This window comes from Sander vitreus, chromosome 12 (assembly GCF_031162955.1).
Source record: "Sander vitreus isolate 19-12246 chromosome 12, sanVit1, whole genome shotgun sequence".
Taxonomy (NCBI): domain Eukaryota; kingdom Metazoa; phylum Chordata; class Actinopteri; order Perciformes; family Percidae; genus Sander; species Sander vitreus.
Genome location: NC_135866.1, coordinates 7,092,850 through 7,115,524, shown reverse-complemented (window position 1 = coordinate 7,115,524; position 22,675 = coordinate 7,092,850). Strand labels below are relative to the sequence as shown.

Genomic DNA, 22,675 nt, shown 5'->3' with positions numbered 1-22,675 from the left:
GGTATGAGCAAATGAGGTTTAACCATGTATCCAGTTAATTTAAATAGCTCTGGTTACTGTATTGTGTGAACAGTTAACTTCATTTAATATTGTATGTGGAGTTTTCTTTAGCGGGGTGCAAATGTTCCACCAAAACAAGTTCCCTCCCGAGACTACGTTGCAGAGCCACTTTCTCTGCGTCCGGAGCTTAGCGCCGCCCAAGACGATTGTGATTGTGATTGGTTTAAAGAAATGCAAACAACCCAGAGTGTTTTTTTCCCCCCAGAATGTGTGGTGTAGCCAGACCTTACACCACCGCGCTGTGGAGATCTGCTGGAGGTCTGGCAATGCAAGACTATTTAAACTTAGAATTCTGACTTTTATTATCAGAATTCTAACTTTAAACTACCTACAGTACCGAAGTAAAACTCAACAAACAAATGATCCTCAAGCGTCATTTGTTGTTAACATTGTTTATGTCTTGAGTTGAGCTTCTGTAAGCCCAGACCAGCTTCTACAGTGTCCTATTTGTCTATGTCTTTGATTATCCATCACATACTGAGAGCCTTACTGGTGCTACACTGCAGGCAGGGATATAGAGATGATTGTGGATCATCTAGTCTGCTAAGAAAGAGCAACAGAGCTAAAGCAACTGCAGTTATTTGGTTTCAATCCCTCACACCCGCTGAGGTACATCAGTCAATGCACTAAGATTATGTGTTGACAGCCGTAAAGTGATGGGAGTAACTTGACTCAGCAGGAGGATGACCCTCTTTTCATAAATATTTTCTCATAATGGATAAATAGTGCGCGAGACCAAAAGGTCTTCTGTTTCCTGTCAGTTTCCAGAGGTTTAGAGGTTATCAGTCCTCTTTTTATTCAGAGTAAAACAAAAAGTGAAATCAAGAGAAGTGGAACATTCCAAGCTCTTTTAAAATGTCAGGGATGATTTTTTTTTTTTATTCCTAAAGGTCCATTTAGAAAGTCTCTACTGACTCCAGCATTTTCAGGTATAATCTATAAAACAAGTTTAAACCGAGGCAGAGGGCTGTCCAAAGGCCTACAGCGTCCTCAGAGAGGTCCAGTGATTTATCAAACCTCTACACTCATAGACATTTATAGAGCTAGTTTTTGCTCTCTGCAACCTGGTGACCTCTGATCATATGTTTCTGTTATTTTATGGAAACGATAAAAAGTATTTGTTTCTGTTATCTGTCCTTATCCTTAAAACTGGATGTTGGGAAATTCCCATAAGACTTGTTTTTTCTTTTCTTTCATTTGTCTCAATAATTTACGAGAAGCCAGAACATTGACCTTTAACCTTAAATCTTTGTGTGCTTTACAACTTCCTGATAACTCCCTTTTTCCTGTTACCAGATTGTTTTGAGGGAGTTTAAGTATTGCTTGTCTAAATATTGCAAAGCCACATTAGACTATGATTTATGATATAATTATAAATTAAAAAAAAAATAGTCTTGAAACCGGGCATCTTGGACAAGAGGGGAGGCAATTTTTTTTACCCTAAAATTCTAGCCTAGAAATCTAGACTCACCCTAGCGGCAGCACATTTAATTTGCAGCCAGGGGGGTCTAGGCACTCTCCGTTGGCTTGCGAGCTGGAAAAACCAAATTCTGGTCAGACCAATCACATCGTGTATAGAGTCGGTGGGCGGGCTTATGGCTGCTGCTGCTGCTGCTGGGAACAGCGGTCTTCTGGAAGACTTGGAGTTAAGCTTTTCTTTGAGAAAAGAACAAAGAACGGCACTGAAAATCGTTCTTAAGAAAGGAAGATGTGTTCGGAGTTTTGCCGACCGGATACGGCAAAAGTTTAATCTATCAACTAGCTCCGCTACCTTCTTCGTTGCTCTGCCTGGTTGTAGCACCATCCTATTGCGTGCAGAGAGAATTTGAAAGACAACCGTTTATCCCGCCCCTCGGATTGAGCCCTGCCAATGGTGAGTGGTATGATAGCTTGTCAGGCTACTAAAATGCCACATCCCATGTCAGAACAGACATAATAGTGTTTAAATGTCAGTGTTGTTATATTAAGGCAGTTTAACATTTGAACAACTGACTTTAGCCCTGGTGGCTTTAAGAGATAAACTGTCTACTGCCTCCATCTAGTGTCCATAGCAGTGTGTTGTCATACTGGAATTGAATGGAAATGAAAGTGTAATGAATGGGTCATTTTTCAGGTTCTACTTCTTTCTAAAGGGTTCAATAGTTTACAAAGCAGGACGTTAATAATCACACAATCACACATAAATAGTATACAGACCATAGACTGTATATTAATATTAACAGTCTATGATACAGACAAGGTGAATTAATTGGATACTCATATGATCTGTTGCTGCAAAAAATGGAAAGTGGAAGCTTTGGAATGTGGAGTGATACTGTGTTTCCATTTTTGACTAAATAGTATATGTACTTGCAAAATGTCATGTAATGGATGTTTATCAGCAGTCATTATTTTAAAGAATGTGATTTAGGCAAGGCAGCTTTATTTGTATAGCACATTTCAGCAACAGGGCAATTCAAAGTGCTTTACATAAAACATTAAAGAGCAGTTAGAAAACGAAAAAAACAAAAAAGCAAATTAAAACATCAAAGTGCAGGTAAAAATGATTTTTTTTTAAAAAACATTTCTCCGACCACAGGTCCTTTTGGCTCCAGTTACTTGGTGTTTTCGTTACCCATTACAAGATTGAAGTAGTTCTACTTTTCACTACGATGTAGCCGTCGCTACAAAGCTTAGTTTAATATCGGTAAACCTTGCTAAATCCGGGACAGTTCACAGTCTGTCTCTTGATAAGTTCACAGACTAAATCTGACCAGTTCACAGATGTGGTCCTTGTATGGATAATCTATTGTCATACCCGTGTTGGAGAAGTAATCATTTCTCTGACCACAGGTCCTTTTGGCTCAGGTGACTTGGTGTTTTCGTTACCCATTACAAGATTGCAGTAGTTCTACTACTATTTACTGTATTCTTCTCTCAGACCTTAGCTTCGTTTGAATCCAGTCCATAGACACAGTGATCTATCTATCCTGTCCATCTTCACTGCTCACTGGGCCTGAAGCTATGAAACTCCTTCTCCCAGCAGGCAAAGCTGAGGGAGAGCTTGTCCATGTCCTGACATGACAGTGAGAAACTCTGACAGGCAGGCAGGCAGACGTGCCTTCGGGTGATGGCCCCAGCAGAAGGTGTGGATGAATAATTGAATTAGTGTTAGGCAAAATATTTCCACACAAGACTTTTTATTCATATTGTTGATGGAAAATGAGACATGCACATTTAAATACAGCACCATATGGTATTATAATTAAGCTCTCATTAAACTCTCCAAGCTGTGTTTTTACGAATCAGCTGACACAGCATTTTACAGTATAGGGCTTGTTGACAGAGTCATTTATTTAGACATATATGTATAAGTCTTTGTCTTGTGTTCTGAGTAAAACAGAAAGTGAACAGTTCATGGAAGCAATGGCTCTATCTCACAGGGTTTATGAGAAATTACAAATATGGGTAACTGAGGTATTATTCTGGGAATTCTGTCTGTTGGAGTTACAAGGCTGGATTACCAACCAGACAAAGCAGGCAACTGCCCCAGGGTCCCAAGAAGCCCATGTTCACTGCATGTCAGTTGGTTGGTTGTTGGAGAATTTGCACCACTGAGGTATAATATTAACTGTTTATACTTAAATTAATTGTTAGACATTTTGGGAAATATGCTTATGCGCTTTTTTGTCAAGAGTTAGCGAGGAGATTGATACCACTCTCATGTCTGTATGTTAAATATTGCCGCCACACTACAACCAGGAGCCGCTTAGCTTAGCACAACGGTTGGGAACGGAGGGAAACAGCTAGCCTCGCCAAAAAAACACCAGCTGCCACGCAACGTCTTTGTAAGTGCGGCCAAAACGTTGGCAATAGTTTAAACGTTCAGCAGTGAAGTGCGGCCAGAGAATACCCACAGCCAATCAGTGACAGAGTCCTGTGACTTGTTGACATGTTTACAAATAATTTCTTCTAGCTTGAAACACATGAACACACCTCCCTGTCGCATACAAATGTAATTATTGCGGCTAGCCGCACTTTGCCACTGCCTAGAGTTAGTCATAAGGGGAAAGGTTACCTCCCCTTTCTCTGCTTTGCCCGCCCAGAGAATTTAGCCCACCCATGAGAGAGAGAGAGACATCATGGCTTTCAAATGAGCAAAGTGGCAGTTGATCAAGGCCACACCCCCACCCTCCACCTTGCCCCCCCCTCTCCTCCTCAATAGCTACAGACACAGAAATGGCACATACTAAGTAAAGCTCATTGTGGGACTGGCTCTAGTGGCTGTAATTCTGCACCAAGGCTGAATTTCGGGAAAGAGACTTCAGATACAGTATTAGGGGACCACTAAGGTCTATATAAAAGAGACTTCAGATACAGTATTAGGGGACCACTAAAGTCTATATAAAAGAGACTTCAGATACAGTATTAGGGGACCACTAAGGTCTATATAAAAGAGACTTCAGATACAGTATTAGGGGACCACTAAAGGTCTATATAAAAGAGACTTCAGATACAGTATTAGGGGACCACTAAGGTCTATATAAAAGAGACTTCAGATACAGTATTAGGGGACCACTAAGGTCTATATAAAAGAGACTTCAGATACAGTATTAGGGGACCACTAAGGTCTATATAAAAGAGACTTCAGATACAGTATTAGGGGACCACTAAGGTCTATATAAAAGAGACTTCAGATACAGTATTAGGGGACCACTAAGGTCTATATAAAAGAGACTTCAGATACAGTATTAGGGGACCACTAAGGTCTATATAAAAGAGACTTCAGATACAGTATTAGGGGGACCACTAAGGTCTATATAAAAGAGACTTCAGATACAGTATTAGGGAGACCACTAAGGCCTATATAAAAGAGACTTCAGATACAGTATTAGGGGACCACTAAGGCCTATATAAAAGAGACTTCAGATACAGTATTAGGGAGACCACTAAGGCCTATATAAAAGAGACTTCAGATACAGTATTAGGGGACCACTAAGGCCTATATAAAAGAGACTTCAGATACAGTATTAGGGGACCACTAAGGTCTATATAAAAGAGACTTCAGATACAGTATTAGGGGGACCACTAAGGTCTATATAAAAGAGACTTCAGATACAGTATTAGGGGACCACTAAGGCCTATATAAAAGAGACTTCAGATACAGTATTAGGGGACCACTAAGGCCTATATAAAAGAGACTTCAGATACAGTATTAGGGGACCACTAAGGCCTATATAAAAGCATCCAAAGAGCACCATGTCATGGGACCTTTAAACCTCATTTGCTCTCACTAGTGTATCACCGTGTGTACTTTGTCCACAGCAAGCCCACCAATCGGTCCCAAGACGTCCCAGTTAGAGAGGAAATGCCGTTAACATATTCTTAGTAAATCTTTACAATCATTCCCCGAAAGAACCAAGCAGGCCTGTCTTTTTGCACGATCCAAATTTTCCTCAAAGGCACAGAGAGCGGAAGGTGAGGGACATCCGGCAGAACATCTGGCGGCGCCGGATGTGAGGCAATTATCCTGGATACGTACTTCCGTTGATCCAAACTGCCTTTGGACAGAGTAAAGACCACCTAAGCTAGTTATTTCCTCCTTTTTATCAAGTGTTTATGCTATGCTAAGCTAATAGCTGTAACTTCATAATTACCATCTCTCAGCGAAAAAGCAGCAGGGGCCCACAACACATTTTTGCCAGGGGGGCAGACAACCCTTCTCTGTCAAATATTTCATATAAAAAGCAATAAGTAACCATTCACAAATATATGCATTAAATATCAAGTTTGGTGGCATAGATATATTTCCGGACTTATTCTTACACACAGAGGCCCTGTCATGTCGATTATTCATATAAGACATTTTCGGAAACTGTCCAACGAGATTATACGTAGGGCATTGTGGGACATGTAGTATAGGCTACAGTAGTGTATCCTGAATAATATGATGGAAAGCATGGGCGATTTAACCAGCTGCAGTCGTGCATGTGCAGACCTGTAGCCTGCCTGCGCGGTGTTCCCCTCAACTCTGTCGTCACGACCAGCATTCAGTCACGACTAGTGCGCGTGTAGATGCCATGATCATGTTCCTCCTCCTCCTCTATCAGATACACAAGGGTTTCCCTTTACATGCAACGGCGATGCACTAAAAACACAGTCCTCCGTGCAGTGCGCTTTTTCCAGCCCTTGAAGTATTGTGCATCACCATGCAAGCGGCGGGCACCGGAGCAGCTGATAGCGACGTTACTGTAAGCAGCAGCAGCAGCAGCAGCAGCAGCAGCGCCGCAGACGTCGACGACAGCGACGGGGCAGGGGAGAGGATGGAGAGGACGGTGCCAAGCGAGCAGCAGGACAGGACCAACAACAACCAGCAGCAACAGAATATGTCCTTAACGCCATCCGGAGTCCTCGGTGAGTGTCGCAGAAAAAAACGGTTAAAAAAAAATAAAATATTGTATAAGAGCGTGTAGTGGAGATCTGAGGAAGATGGGTATTTGTGTTCTTTTGCACACACAAAAAAAGAAGAAAGAAGATGGGCATAAAAGATGAAGCTACTGTGCATGGGCAATATGGTGCAGTCACCGATGCTTGAAATACTTCACTGAATGACTCACAGGAGACTAATGGTCTGTGATTGGGGTTGGATATCGGTGCGTCTTTTCTTTTCATTCACATAGTGCGCATTCCGATGAGACAGGCCCGGGAAGAGTGGGGCAGGCTAGTGGTCCACAGGTGCATGCAGGAGTCCTACGCAGCGGAGCGGGGGACGGGGGTGCATGTCCCCACGGGCTGTGCCTGTGCTGTGCCACGCTATACTTTGAAGAGAGTAAAGATTGTGTTGCAGACTCAGGTGTCAGGTGTGTCCGCATTGCCTCAGGTGTTGAAGACTTGAGGATTTTACAGGAGATATATTTCAGCGGTGAGTAAGCAAATGACTGGTGGCATAGCATTATTTCTGGAATTGCATTATAAGGATTATTAAGCAGCGTTGAACATTTCATATTTCACAACCTGTATTAGGTTCATCAGGGATTTATGTCATTTTCACTGAGGGCTCTGAGATTACCCATGGCATTTCCCAGGGGGCCCTGTCCGCGACTGGGCCCCCTGAAATGTTGAGTTGTATGCCCATCCAGCATTTCTGGCAAACAGGAGAGACTCAGGCAGAGGTCTGGATATGACCATTTAACCTTTACAATTTTAGCCTGAGCAATGTCACTGCAGTAAATGCATTCATTTGCATCTTGACTTCAAGCCAAACAATGTCAACTTTTGGAGAAAATCTCAACCACATTTTATATGGATCAGGACAGGTGATATAGGCTTACAAAATATGATATTTAAGCACATTTAAACTTCCATGTCCTCTTTTGTTTGTACAACAGTCTCAACGATATTAGTGTGATCATATGCTGATGATCACATCAGTGTGGCCTTTGAGGCTAAGACAGATCAGCGGTAGTTAAAGAGCTGTTAATTATGGAATTAATGAATTTGTTTAAAATTTGGCGGCGTGCTCTCTGTGTTTACACCATCCAAGTGATGGGGAACTGGACAGTGTAGCCACCTGCAGGTCTGAATGTAATGGTCTGTCTGATATGACTTAATGGTCCGCAACCTATCCAGGCTGCCTGCCAGCTTTTTGTCCATTGCATGCTGGGAAAGCCACAAGACCAACGAGCCCACCCCCAAATCTGTGAAAAATTAATGATGATATAAGAGGGGTGGGCTTTTGATTGATTTGTTAGTTGGTTGAACTTCTGGTTAAATGTCAATGGTTGCTCAGTTCATAGACATTTATTGAAAATTGTGATGAGCTTAATTAAATTGGCAAGACATCCATAAAGTTGGTAATTCAATACATGTAATGTATTATCAATCTCAAATGAGTGATATTATAAAAAATATATACAGTACATATATGACAAAATCAATATCTTAATATCTAAGCCTGTCTATATCCAAGATCAGTATTTATCGCTACGTTTATTTATGGAAAATTAATACAGAATCCAGTGTTGTAGTACTCGTGACCAGTCTCAGTGCCACTTTTTGAATGTTTTGTCTCCAAATTGACCGCATAAGGAGTCAAGACCATAACTGCCTTTTGATTATCAAGGCATTTCTCACGATACACTGAAGGCAATAAAAGAGGAGAATGAAGAAGAATATTAATTTGTTTTCTGTGGGTGTTTTCTATGGGAATGTGGATCTTTCGGATCAATTTGAGGAGTGCCTTTGGTTAGCATTTTCCACATTTTTTCGTGGCATTCAGTGTGGGACTCTATCGCACTGGTCTGGTCTGGACTTGGTCTTGAGTTGGTCTCGCCCTGCTTTGGTTCTTGACTCGGTCTAGCCCTGCTTGGTTTTGGTCTTGACTTGGTCTTGCCCTGCCATGGTCTTGGTCTTGACTTGGTCTCAACCTGCCTTGGTCTTGACTTGGTCTCGCCCTGCCTTGGTCTTGACTTGGTCTTGCCCTGCCTTGGTCTTGACTTGGTCTCGCCCTGCCTTGGTCTTGGTCTTGACTTGGTCTTGCCCTGCCTTGGTTTTTGGTCATGACTTTGTCTCAACCACTCTGTTTTGTCTCGGTCTCAATACACTCTGGTCTTGGTGATGACTTGGTCTCGATTTAGGTGGTCTTGACTACAACACTGACTGTTTCACTTATAATTAAGTAGACTATAAGCAATAGCTATCAACTTATTGCCTAGTCAAATTTAGGAAACTCCAATGATGGTGGCCCAGTCTATAGAGCTTACCACAACTGTTCACACGAACGGAAGAATACAATTTCTAGTGTGTACTCTAGTTCTTCAGTCTAAACTTGTCCTGCTGCAGATTGACATTAAATCATCTCATCATACATACATTCAGATGTATCTACAGGTCTCATGGCCTAAATGAGCAATGATGTCACAGACAGTCAGAGAGACAATCCATCCATCCATCTTCGTCCACTTATCTGGTATCGGGTCGCGCGGGTAGCAGCTCCAGCAGGGGACCCCAAACTTCCCTTTCCCAAGCCATATTAACCAGCTCCGACTGGGGGATCCCGAGGCGTTCCCAGGCCAGGTTGGAGATATAATCCCTCCACCTAGTCCTGGGTCTCCCCCGAGGCCTCCTCCCAGCTGGACGTGCCTGGAACACCTCCCTAGGGAGGCGCCCAGGGGGCATCCTTACCAGATGGCCGAACCACCTCAACTGGCTCCTTTCGACGCGAAGGAGCAGTGGCTCTACTCCGAGCTCCTCACGGATAACTGAGCTTCTCACCCTATCTCTAAGGGAGACGCCAGCTACCCTCCTGAGGAAACCCATTTCGGCCGCTTGTACCCTGGAGCTTGTTCTTTCGGTCATGACCCAGCCTTCATGACCATAGGTGAGGGTAGGAACAAAAACTGACCGGTAGATTGAGAGCTTTGCCTTCTGGCTCAGCTCTCTTTTCGTCACAACGGTGCGATAAATTGAATGTAATACCGCACCCGCTGCACCGATTCTCCGACAAATCTCCCGCTCCATTGTCCCCTCACTCGCGAGCAAGACCCCAAGGTACTTGAACTCCTTCACTTGGGGTAAGGACTCATTCCCTACCTGGAGAAGGCACTCCATCGGTTTCCTGCTGAGAACCATGGCCTCCGATTTAGAGGTGCTGATCCTCATCCCAGCCGCTTCACACTCGGCTGCAAACCGATCCAGTGAGTGCTGAAGGTCACAGGCCGATGATGCCATCAGGACCACATCATCTGCAAAAACCAGCGATGAGATCCCCAGCCCACCGAACTGCAACCCCTCTCCACCCCGACTACGCCTCGATATCCTGTCCATAAATACTACAAACAGGATTGGTGACAAAGCGCAGCCCTGGCGGAGGCCAACTCTCACCTGAAACGAGTCCGACTTACTGCCGAGAACCCGGACACAGCTCTCGCTTTGGTTGTACAGAGATTGCATGGCCCTGAGAAGGGACCCCCTCACCCTGTACTCCTGCAGCACCTCCCACAGTATCTCCCGGGGCACCCGGTCATACGCCTTCTCCAGATCCACAAAACACATGTAGACCGGTTGGGTATACTCCCAGGCTCCCTCCAGGATCCTTGCAAGAGTAAAGATCTGGTCCGTTGTTCCATGACCAGGACGGAATCCGCATTGTTCCTCTTCAACCTGAGGTTCGACTATCGACCGAACCCTCCTTTCCAGCACCTTGGAGTAGGCTTTACCGGGGAGGCTGAGAAGTGTGATACCCCTGTAATTGGCACACACCCTCTGGTCCCCCTTTTTAAAAAGGGGAACCACCACCCCGGTCTGCCACTCCTTAGGCACCATCCCAGACTTCCACGCAATGTTGAAGAGGCGTGTCAACCAAGACAACCCCTCCACACCCAGAGCTTTAAGCATTTCTGGACGGATCTGATCAATCCCTAGGGCTTTGCCACTGTGGAGTTGTTTAACTACCTCAGCAACTTCCACCAGGGAAATTGACGACAATCCCCCATCATCCTCCAGCTCTGCCTCTACCATAGAGGGCGTATTAGTTGGATTTAGGAGTTCCTCAAAGTGCTCCTTCCACCACCCTATTACCTCCTCAGTTGAGGTCAACAGCGTCCCATTCTTACTGTACACAGCTTGGATGGTTCGCCACTTCCCCCTCCTGAGGTGGCGAACGGTTTTCCAGAAGCACCTTGGTGCCGACCGAAAGTCCTTCTCCATGTCTTCTCCGAACTTCTCCCACACCCGCTGCTTTGCCTCTTTCACGGCAGAGGCTGCAGCCCTTCGGGCCCTTCGGTGAGACAGAGAGACAATCACTTTGAAGTATTCAGAAACATACAGCAAATGCAAGAAAAAAAACATTCAGTGACTTGGCTTAGATTGCATCATCATGTGTCACACACACACACACACACACACACACACACACACACATACACACCGAATTGTTCTGGGATTTATACATCTCATTATATTTCTAAAAACATTTCCAGATGAAATCTCCTGCACAGTAACACCGGAGCATGATCCCGTTGCATTGTTGTCTGACATGTATTACAGGTGCAGTACATCAAGTGTTTGTTACAGTCACTGAGTTGGCATGTTGGTCTAAAACATAATACTAGAACAGAGAGCTGGCAGCAGCAATGATGCCTCTCAATAAGAGGGATGAGGCGTGCTGAAAGTAGGTGATGTGATAATGCAGTTACGCTGCAGAATGTGAAAGCCTGATCACAGACACGCACTGAGATAGTCTCACAGGGCCATTGTGTGAACAATACAGCCATCGGTCAGTCACTGGGTCTATTGTGCCTGCGGGAGACAGAGAGTTTGACTTGAGAGTGTGACTTTAGAGCGTGTGAAAGAAGAAACTGTACAAATGAGGCCTTCGGAGTTTACAATGTATTGCCGGATGGATGGCATTGCTGGGAAGACCTGCTGCTTTGCCTATATTTAATGGTTTTAGAGACCGACTTGAAAAGCCAGTTGTTGGAATGGCTTTCTACACACCACCCAGTTTACAGATCATTTATTTGTTTACAGCATTTGCTCAAAGTCATATGACCATAGCATGACCATAGCATGTCCATAGCAAATTCCCATCAGGTCCCAAAACATCCCAGTTAGAGAGTGAATGGCGTTAATGTATTCTTTGTAAATCTTTACAATCATTCCCCGAAAGAACCAAGCAGGCCTGCCTTGTTGTACGATCCAAATTTTCTTCAAAACTTACCATTTACAGCGTGTAACGTTAGCTTGCTAGCTCAGAGGTTCCGGTTGCTGTTCCTTGATGCGACTGGAGTTTAGCGTAAACACAAAGAAAGTGGAAGGTCCATCCGGCGGGACTTCCAGCAGCGCCGGAACTATCCGGTAAATGAATTGTCGTCGATCCAGACTAGCAAACACCTAATATTATCATACCGAATGTTTAAAACAAATGTGACTACTGTCGTCGCATTGAGCTCAGGCTTGCACACAGGAGGGGTAGAGTACACGCAGCGGGGCATTTAATTGGCAAGGAGGCATTTAATTGGTTCTTTCCAAGCGGACCGCGAGGCAGTGATTGGTGGGTGTTTTTACAGCATTACAGCAGCTACAGATAACATTTCTTTGTCGCTCCTTTTTCAGAGCCTGTAAGTTATTTATTGCTGTCGCGGTGTAAAGGCCAGTTCAAACAATATATAAAAAAGTGTATATTGGAAATAGTTACCAACCCTGCCTTTAACCTTTAACGCTGGCTGAACAATCATTTTGGACATTTCTGTCCTTGTTTCATATGCCCTAAAGTCTCCATGACAGGGCAAAAAAAATAGGAAAATATGGTGAAATAATAACATCAGTGATAAGTGGCAGAGCCCTACTAATGACTAACCTGTCATCTGTGTCCTTGATCACCCTGATGAAAAAGTATCACCATCTGTCTGTCCCCCTTCCTCTCTCACACACACACACACACACACACACACACACACACACTCTGTCTTACCCTCTTTATCATTGATCCTCTGCAATCATTTTAAACTTTATTAACCCTTTCTGCCCCTTCTTTCCCTTTTAGATAAATTGTTTGGGAAGCGCTTTCTGCAGGCCAGACACTACATTATGTCTCGTAAGTCCTGGCTGAAGATGGTGCCCACCGAAAACTGTGATATCCTGATGACATTCCTAGGTACGGTAAGCTCCTGGCTGTCCCCGTTGTTCATCCTGTGATGGAGCCATCACTGTAGAGAGAACAGTGCATCCTCATTAAACGTCTTTAGTGCTCAGCCAGCCACTCAGATGCATGACTGGGACTTCTCTGGGGACAATTAGATCTCATCCATTTACTGTACCCGTTTCTATAGACCAGCCCTTCCTTTTAAGGCAGCTGCTTTTATGGGCATAGAGTTGTGAATTGGAGGCCTTTTACCAAACTAACTTTGCAGTTTGACTCAGGCAGATAAACTTCACAATGTACAAAACACATCATGTATATTATGTTGCATGCGTACACAACACTTCAATGGGCTTTTTTGTCTAAGTATCGAAACAAAGGGATAATTCATCATTCTGATTAGTTGCAGTAAAAATGTAAGTAGTGCCAGCGTCAACACAGACTCCAGCCTTCAAAGACTTTAACCAACCAGTTTTAACCAACATTAAAATGCAAAACCAAACCAAAATACCTATCACAATGTGAGCGCATAGAACAGCTCTTGTTTAGATTGTCGTTAAATTGAACCGGAAAAGGCATGTAGCTATTCAGAAAACAAATCTGTAAGGTTTTTTTTCAGCCTGGTCTCACAGAAAATGAAATGATGAAATGATCACAAACTGTTAACAGCGCATTACGTGGTGGTGGGAATGTGTGAAAATTAGTAAAAAATGTGAAAAATCGTGTGGCTACCACGGAAAACAATGCCAAAGTAAAGTCAATGAGAAGATGACGTAGCATTAAGAGCAATAACGGTAGCGTGTAGTATGAAAGTCAGACCAACTGACACTTTAACTATTTACAGACACACACTTCAACTACCTTTAGTGTTTCACTTCAACTGACATTTTAATTTCTTATAATTTATCTACAACTGGCAGCTTCAACTGCTTTCAGTGCTTTACTTACAAACTGGAAGTTCCACTGCCCACATGCCTTAACAAAAAAATAACCTCCTACACTTCAACAGACACTCCAAACCCTTTCAGTACTAAAAACTGAAACGTTAAGTGCTTCAGCTTATACTGCTAAACCCACACACCTTACATTGAAACATTTGAAGACCTTTTCACTTTTCTTTTCTCCACAATGTTCAGTGTAGGCAAGCACACTTATTTTAAATGTAGCCTTTTCTGGTTTTCTATTACTGTAAAACAGTATACATGTACCCTAAATGACATAGTATGTGTTGTTTATGATAATGAATATTAACCAGTTACAAAACTGAAACTAAACCATATGCAAAGTGCTGATTAAGATTACAAATTAAGACTTTAATGATCCAGCAAGGGGATATTACATGTATTCACTCTGTTGTTAGTTATTACACACAGGCCTGAAATACACACACATGCCCAGGACCTATACATGCACTAATGGAGAGACGTCAGAGTGAGGGGGCCGTCCATAACAGGCGCCCCGAGCAGTTGGGGGTTCGGTGCCTTGCTCAAGGGCACCAAACTTTATTTTATTACCTTTACTAACCGATTCACACTTACAATGAATAGCTCACTTATGCTCCTAACTAACATTTGGCTCATAAAGGACCTATGTATGTGATATATATTACTCCAGAAGTAAAGTCTTTGTGGATGATGGATCCAAAATCTCAGTCATTTCCAATTTGATCTTAATTGTTTTCAATTTTAGGTATAAAATGGTCCCAGTGTAATGATACAGACGATTGAGACAATATGCTGCATACAGTTGGTTGAAACTGCTGGAATCAGATTGGAGTCTTCTCAACCTATTGAAAAAACAAGGCCCCATGATACGATAATATTAAGAAATGTATGTCACGTTACTACACTACTGCGATGTATTGCAATTTATTACCTTTTTTCCAACTTCAAATTGTGTCCGCAACTTCCTCGTGCACGCTGACGGTCACCCCTGCTCACCCGACAGAAGAAAAACTCAACTGCACCTACTGCATCTTGTGGACTGAAAAAGCCTTCCAAAAAGTTAAATTGTCATGTGCAATTCATATAATAAAAGATTGATACTTGGCGTCCGTGCATCGTTACAGTATTGCCACAGAAAATATCGCGATACTATGCTGTATAGATTTTTTCTTCCAACCCTAGAATGTGTGTGAAATACTGCTTGTGGACAGGGATTTAATTGGAGCGACCTCTTACTATCGGAACCACTCCACTGCTTCTTGGCCCCTTTCTGTCAGGGCGGTGAAGGATGGGTTTGGTTCAGCCTCTTGCCTCTTCTGCCTTTGGCGAACATGCCTGCAAACGTATGAGGAATTAAAAGGAACGTTGACGATGACGATATGTATTGTGATGCTCATATTCACTGTCAAACTTAAAATAAAATGGGTTTTTTTCTCCCTCCAGATACAATAGATGACCACACTCTGCTGTGGCTCCTGAATCAGATTCGTGTTGGAATCCCACAAGTCAGCATTCAGGTTCGACAGCACAAACACACCCAGGCACAAGCCTTCTTCATCACGACAACATTTGAGAAGTAAGACTCCGAAACTCACACTCTGACTGTGCGTGTGTGTGTGTGTGTGTGTGTGTGTGTGTGTGTGTGTGTGTGTGTGTGTGTGTGTGTATGTGTGTGTGTGCTTCTGTCTTGGTTTGAACTGTTTTGAGTGAGGACATTTTGACTTATCCAAGCGGCCGATGAGTGCCCGTACTTGATTTTAGGACTAAGGTTAGAAAAATGGTTAAGCATGGTGATTTAAATATTATTCCTATTGGTTGTTGGAAACATTTTACTTTAGTATTTAACTGCATATTCACGGGGGTTCAGCAAAATGGCAAGAAAGGAGTCCAGTTATTACCCAGATTTACAGTTGTAAATCTCCATTAGATTTTACAGAAAACGCCAATATTATAGGAATAGGGAACAGTCCATTAAGTCAATTAGGTTTAACAAACGTACTGTAAGCATGTGTGTTTGTATTAGTGTTAATGCATGTGCATGAACAAAGGCAATACAGAATGTAAGAAATGTGTTCTTTTATTTTAAGCCTGTTGAAGTCTGGCAAGTTAAAGGAACAGTTCAACATATTGGGGGATATGCTTATTCACTTTCTTGCCGAGAACTAGATGAGAAGATTGATACCACTCTCATGTCTGTCTGCTAAATAAGAAGTTACAACCAGGGACAGTGGGCTTAGCATAGCCGTAGCATAAAGAAGAAACAGCTTACGTGGCCCTGTCCAAGGATTAGAAGACTAGGTCAAAACTGACCCAGTTCATGGCTGGACCATGTATGGCCAATGTGCTTAACTGTGGCCAAATTGTTAAAGGGATAGTCAGCGGTAGTGTATATAATTTGAATATAGATATTAATTGCTCATCTGTAGTGGTCCCAGTAATGTTTGTTTGTTGTGTACCGAAATAGCATATCACATACATGCGAGCACCATAGTCAGCCCAGTGCTAGCCTCTCTTCACCAACGGGGTAAGCGAGCATCCAGAAAGCGTACCTCCTATGGGGAGTTTCTGAGGCTAACAAGCCATCACCTCCCGTTAGCATTCCATTGACTCCCATTCATTTTGGCGTCACTTTGACAGCGAATAACTTTACATCTGAAGCGTTTAAAGACTCTATTTGTCCATTGTTTATTTCTAAAGAAACACGACAATGTATGAAAGGCTCCATTACCTTGTATCTCACGTTATGGCCCCGTAATTTTAATTTAAGACCCTGCTGATCGCCTTCAAGGCTCTAATTGGTCTGGCACCATCTTATATTACGCATCTTATAAACTGGCACTCAGCCCCAAGATCTCTTAGATCTGATGAAAAATCTCTCCTGTATGTCCCCCGATCTCCACTCAAACCTCTGCAGTTGCTGCTCCGCGACTGTGGAACCTGCTGCCTTCAGATATCACATGTTGTTCCCTCCATTTCTGTTTTTAAATCTAAAGACACGTTTTTTACTCACTGGCCTTTTTAACACACTAATCATGTCTATACTTCTATATTTGCTGCTTGTTGCTGACTTGCTGCCGTTGGGATGTTTAAGTTTGTAAGTTTATTTGATTAGGACAATGCACATTAATCAACATTTCTGTAAATGCGCCAGTGTTAGCCTGTCGGCTAATTTTCAACTGTAGTCCTAATTACCTAGCATGCATGTCTTTATGGTGGGAGGAAACCGGAGCACCCGGAGGAAACCCACGCAAACACGGGGAGAACATGCAAACTCCACACAGAAAGGCCCGGAACGATCTGGATTCGAACCCAGAACCTTCTTGCTGTGAGGCAGAAGTGCTAATCACTGAGCTTTTTTTGTACATCACTTTGGTCAGCTTAAGCTGCGTTTAAATGTGCTCTAGAAATAAACTTTACTTACTTACTTACTTACTTACATGGTAAAGATACATTTTGGACCGAGTTTTGAGTTTGTAGGACTGGTCCAGCCAAAAGACCAGCAGAGGCTCCAGAAACTGCCTCAGGGGGAAATATTTTCAGCGTGTAATTTCATGTCATTACATTCCTGTATTCCTACGGAGTAGACACATTCGTTGTAACATGTTAACTAGTGAGCTTTACAGTAGAGCTGCTGGTACACACATTTTGTGTGTTTCAAGTCTTTATGCTAAGCTAATCGGTTACCGGCTCTAACTTCATATTTAATGCACACACATGAGAGAGGTATCATCCGTTTCATCTCCCAAAATGTCAAACTATTCCTTTAAGCAAGCATCAGAAAATTCAGAAACCACACCGAGAGTTATCGTCCAGTTACTGTGTGTGTGTGTGTGTGTGTGTGTGTGTGTGTGTGTGTGAGATAGATAGATAGATATAGATAGAGATAGAAATGAAGGTGTCTAATATCTTATACACATCATACATACATATAGGCACACAGACATATGACATCCACGCACACATACATACTACAAAAATACAAGTTATCAATATGTGCCCTTACAGTAAAATTAGGTTGTAGCATGTTTAAAGTGTGTGTGTGTGTTACCGTTTGTTGTGTGCATTGCCTTAGTGCACTTAATCTATCAAACATCTGCAGTCCAGCCACTCCACATTGTTAGTGCTCCATCAGGTTTAATCCTGCTGTCATTTACCCCCAGCTTACTGCGGGGAGCCGAGCAGATGGGCATGCACAAGGTCGTCAAACCGCAGTTTGGCGGCGGGATGCGGCGCTTCTCCTGTGAGGAAGACAACATCTATGAGAACATAGAGAGCGAGCTCTGCTTTTTCACCTCACAGGTTAGAGGTTACAACTTGTGGGCCATGTGAGCTGTATATCAACATCGTTGTTAATGATGTAGATATTGTCACTTTGGGTGTGTTATTAAAGGTTCTTTTTGTCGGTCTTTTGCTGTTATATTTCCGGAATTGAAAATATATGTCTCTTAGTATTATGACTTGTCTCCCCATAACTGTAATGGTTTCCAGGAGCGTCAGTGCATCATAAAGTATTGGCTGGACAATCTGCGAGCCAAACAGGGGGAGGTGCTCCACAACATTCACTTCCTGGAGGGCCAGCCAATCAGTATGTTGTCATTTATTATTACCAAACTGTTGCTTTTCTTTTTCTCTTCCCTATCTAAATAGCATCAGCGTTTTGTGCAGTGGATGTTATATGCTCCATTTGAGTTTTGTCAATCGATTGAAACATTTAACCGCAATTAATCGCATGATTGTCCATAGTTAACTTGCGATTATTTGCAAATTAATTGCACATTTTTACAAGTTTTGAATGCTCGTATCAACATAGGAGTGGACAAATATTGCAACAATCTTAAACAATCTTAAATACTGTCTAGAATATTCTCCAGAATAACCTCAAATCACAGAACTTGCGTGCGTTAATCACGCGTAAAAAAAAAAAATGAGCGGCATTAAAAGGAATTTGCGTTCGTTATTACTCGTTATCATCACGTTTATTTTGACAGCCCTCGTTTAAAGGTCCCCTGGCATGAAAATTTCACTTTATGAGGTTTTTCAACATTAATGTGAGTTCCCCCAGCCTGCCTATGGTCCCCCAGTGGCTAGAAAAGGCGATAGATGTAAACCGAGCTCTGGGTATCCTGCTCTTACTTTGAGAAAATGAAAGCTCAGATGGGCCAATCTGGAATCTTCCCTTTATGACATCATAAGGGGAAAGGTTACCTCCCCTTTCTCTGCTTTGCCCGCCCAGAGAATTTGGCCCGCCCATTAGAAAGAGAGAGACATCATGGCTTGTTTGCAAACAAGCAAAGCATGGCAGTTGGTCAAGGCCACACCCCCACCCTCCACCTTGCCCCCCCTCTCTCCTCCTCAATAGCATTTAAAGCTACAGACACAGAAATGGCACGTCCTAAAGGAAAGCTCATTGTGGGACTGGCTTTAGTGGCTGTAATTCTGCACCAAGGCTGAATTTCGGGAAAGAGACTTCATATACAGTATTAAGGGACCACTAAGGCCTATATAAAAGAGACTTCAGATACAGTATTAGGGGACCAGTAAGGTCTATATAAAAGAGACTTCATATACAGTATTAGGGGACCACTAAGGTCTATATAAAAGATACTTCAGATACAGTATTAGGGGACCAGTAAGGTCTATATAAAAGATACTTCATATACAGTATTAGGGGACCACTAAGGCCTATATAAAAGAGACTTCAGATACAGTATGAGGGGACCAGTAAGGTCTATATAAAAGAGACTTCAGATACAGTATTAGGGGACCACTAAGGCCTATATAAAAGAGACTTCAGATACAGTATTAGGGGACCACTAAGGCCTATATAAAAGAGACTTCAGATACAGTATGAGGGGACCAGTAAGGTCTATATAAAAGAGACTTCATATACAGTATTAGGGGACCACTAAGGCCTATATAAAAGAGACTTCAGATACAGTATAAGGGGACCACTAAGGCCTATATAAAAGAGACTTCAGATACAGTATTAGGGGACCACTAAGGCCTATATAAAAAAGACTTCAGATACAGTATTAGGGGACCACTAAGGCCTATATAAAAGAGACTTCAGATACAGTATGAGGGGACCACTAAGGCCTATATAAAAGCATCCAAAAGCAGCATGTCATAGGACCTTTAAATGTTATATGTGAAAGTTTCATGTTGTCTCTGCTTTAGTTCCAGAGCTGCAAGCTCGGGGAGTGATCCATCAAATGTTTCCTCTCCACGAGCAGAGGATCCTCAACCAGCTGATGACATCTTGGGTCCAGGCTGTGTGTGAACGGCAGCCCCTGGGTGGGAAATAGTAACCTTTTGTTTTTTAAGAAAAGTTGGCAGTATAACAGCAGGCCTGCCGTTAATACCAAGTTACATCTATTAATAGCGTAATATGTCATTGTTTGAGACATAATGAGTCTTCTTCTCAGAGCCTTAACATTAGTTTGTATATATTATATTAGCTGTTTACAATTTGATCTGCTTTGTAGATGATGTGTGTGACTACTTTGGAGTGAAGATCGGCATGTATTTTGCCTGGCTGGGTTTCTACACTAACTCCATGCTTTACCCTGCTGTCATCGGCTTTCTCCTCTGGATACTGGCAGAGGCCGACCAGGTACTTGAAGCCTATTCTGTAATAAGATTCGTTGTACAATACAAGGGCGTCGGTTTTGTTTCAACATTGGGCGGGGGGCGCGAGGGACTAAACACTGAGAGATGCATAAACACACTGTGACGCCCTCGAGAGTGTATTGCAATGATTTATTCCTCCACCCGTAAAATACAACTAGCACTGCAGTTACCAAATGTAAAGTTACTTTGTGAGTCGAAATAAGCGTGTTAGTGCGGCGGTCAACAGAAAGTGTTCACTCACAGGCCCCACCCCCTCTCTGTCAAAGCCCAAAAAACCCAGGTGAACAGGTGAAGCAAACAAATATGTTATCACTTCTGCTCAAACCGCGATGAAAACGGCCATCACCTACAATATAAGTGCACAATATAATAATCAACAAACAATATAAATGAGACCATAAACAACACACAATATGTGGCTCCTACAGGGGGGGATACATTATAACCGGGGGGGTCTGGTGATCCTCCCACAGAACAGCGTCAAACACTTAATTTCCTGCATTCTGGTGAATTTTAAAGCAACAATTTGTGCCTTTTTTGCATCAATTTATGGCGCAAATGTCTTTATGTAAAGGCAATTATTATTATTAGTTACCCGGCGCAGCGCAGCGCAAAGCCCGGCGTAAGTGTCTTTGCTAGTTTAAGACCGACGTAGTTGTCAGTTTCCCGTCCAGCGCCCGCGTCGTTTAAATAGCAAATGCGCCTGCGCCCATCTTTGCGCCCATGGGCGTGCTGGTCTTACAGGGAGATGTGTTCAGGTGCATTCTTGGTGTATTGCTATCTTGTGGCAGCGGAAAGTGATCGCGCCATTGACCAAAAGTCAATAGCACAGCATTTCATTGTTATTTTAACAGCAAATTAGTAAAATGCGCCTAGGCTTACTCACAGAACGCACACACTATGCTTGTTACACACACAGGGAAGCGCAGCAGCACACAAACCTGCAAAAGATTACAAATAAAAATATTACGGTTCAAATCCGCCATCATAATAGCAATGCGCCAAGGTACAAACGCGCCTGGCTTTTAAAGGGAATGGGAGATGACACTCTGACTGGTTTATTGCATGTTACGCCCAAAACACACCTATGAATTAATGAAGACACTAAGTACAACCCTTTTGAACCATGCGCCCGGCGCACGGACCCTTTTTTTGCCGTCAAACTAGCAAAAGTGGATTTGGACACGCCCTAAACGCACCTGCGCCATGCGCTTCACGCCGTGCGCTTAGAATCTGTCTTTTCAACCACGTGGAATATTACTACACTGAAAATCACCCTTTAACTGTCACGCTAGATGTGTACCGATCAGGGGAGATTCTGCGATTTGTACACTATAAACACTATGATGGAACTAAACCTGTCACACTTATCTGCGCCATGACATTACCAACTTCTTCTCTGGGGACTACCAACGTTAAACTTCACAACCACACTCCTGCTCTCCCTCTGACAGATCAGATAGAGACTCAGCCAAGAAGGGAGTCTGGCACAACCTTCTCCGATTGGCCAAAACTACGTTTCTGTTGATCCTTTCCTTGGCTGGGTTACAGGTGCATAGCATCGGCGACAGCCACACAGGACATTAAACCTGTTTCAATCCCTTTGTCCACTGTTGTCACTAACAGACACGTTTGCAAACTCTAACTTGAAGCTATAAAATGTATTTAAATGTATTTAAATTTGTAATCATATCATATTGTTTGTATTTTTATGCCAGGAATGTCAGGATCTCACTGATGTTTTGATGTCTATTTTGTCTATTCTGTCCTGTTTTTTTATAATATCCTTTGTGTGCTTTGTAAAGATAAAAAAAAAGAGGAATGGCACTAGCTTCGGCAACTGAAAACTGCACGGCATAATCATAATCTCAAGGCTTATATAAGTATCTTCTGATTCTCTCATGCTCGCTCACAGACCAGTCAGGATATCTGCTGTGTGGTTTTTGCCCTCTTCAATGTTGTGTGGGCGACATTGTTCCTGGAGCGCTGGAAGAGGCGAGAGGCGGAGCTGGCCTACAGGTGGGGTACCCTGGACACCCCCGCCGAGTCCTTGGAGGAGCCCAGGCCACAGTTCAGGGTGAGGATCCTTACTGACGTTTTAGCAGGCACGGATGGAAGAAAAAAAATCAGCTGCTGTTGTGTTGTGGCGTACGAAAGGTTTTATTCACTCCTTGCTGTATTTGCTCAGATCTACTCCCAAACATTCATAAGTCACTTGTCAATAGAGCCGAAGACTTCTCACAAAGTTCCATGCATCAACAGTCACATTAGTCTTTGCCAGACCCTCCTCCAAAGCGCGCTGGAGGAGGGTCTGGCTACTCCACATAGCATTCCGGGATGGGAGGAAAACATGCTCTGGTTTATTGGCATTTCTTTAAACCAATCACAATCGTCTGGGGCGGTGCTAAGCACCGGCGAAAAG

The 22,675-nt window shown here is 43.0% G+C and overlaps 1 protein-coding gene across 1 annotated transcript in view; it reads left to right on the top strand.

Annotated features, from left to right (window-relative positions):
* Window positions 1-6,248: 6,248 nt before the first annotated feature.
* The window catches only part of LOC144526661 (anoctamin-8-like), a 29,469-nt gene continuing 13,042 nt past the window's right edge, over window positions 6,249-22,675 (top strand). The window contains exons 1-9 of the mRNA XM_078264273.1: window positions 6,249-6,453; window positions 6,720-6,899; window positions 12,578-12,694; window positions 15,067-15,199; window positions 17,784-17,922; window positions 18,112-18,208; window positions 19,801-19,917; window positions 20,109-20,236; window positions 22,169-22,330. Coding sequence (XP_078120399.1) covers window positions 6,249-6,453; window positions 6,720-6,899; window positions 12,578-12,694; window positions 15,067-15,199; window positions 17,784-17,922; window positions 18,112-18,208; window positions 19,801-19,917; window positions 20,109-20,236; window positions 22,169-22,330 — 1,278 coding nt within the window. The remainder of the gene's footprint in view (window positions 6,454-6,719; window positions 6,900-12,577; window positions 12,695-15,066; window positions 15,200-17,783; window positions 17,923-18,111; window positions 18,209-19,800; window positions 19,918-20,108; window positions 20,237-22,168; window positions 22,331-22,675) is intronic.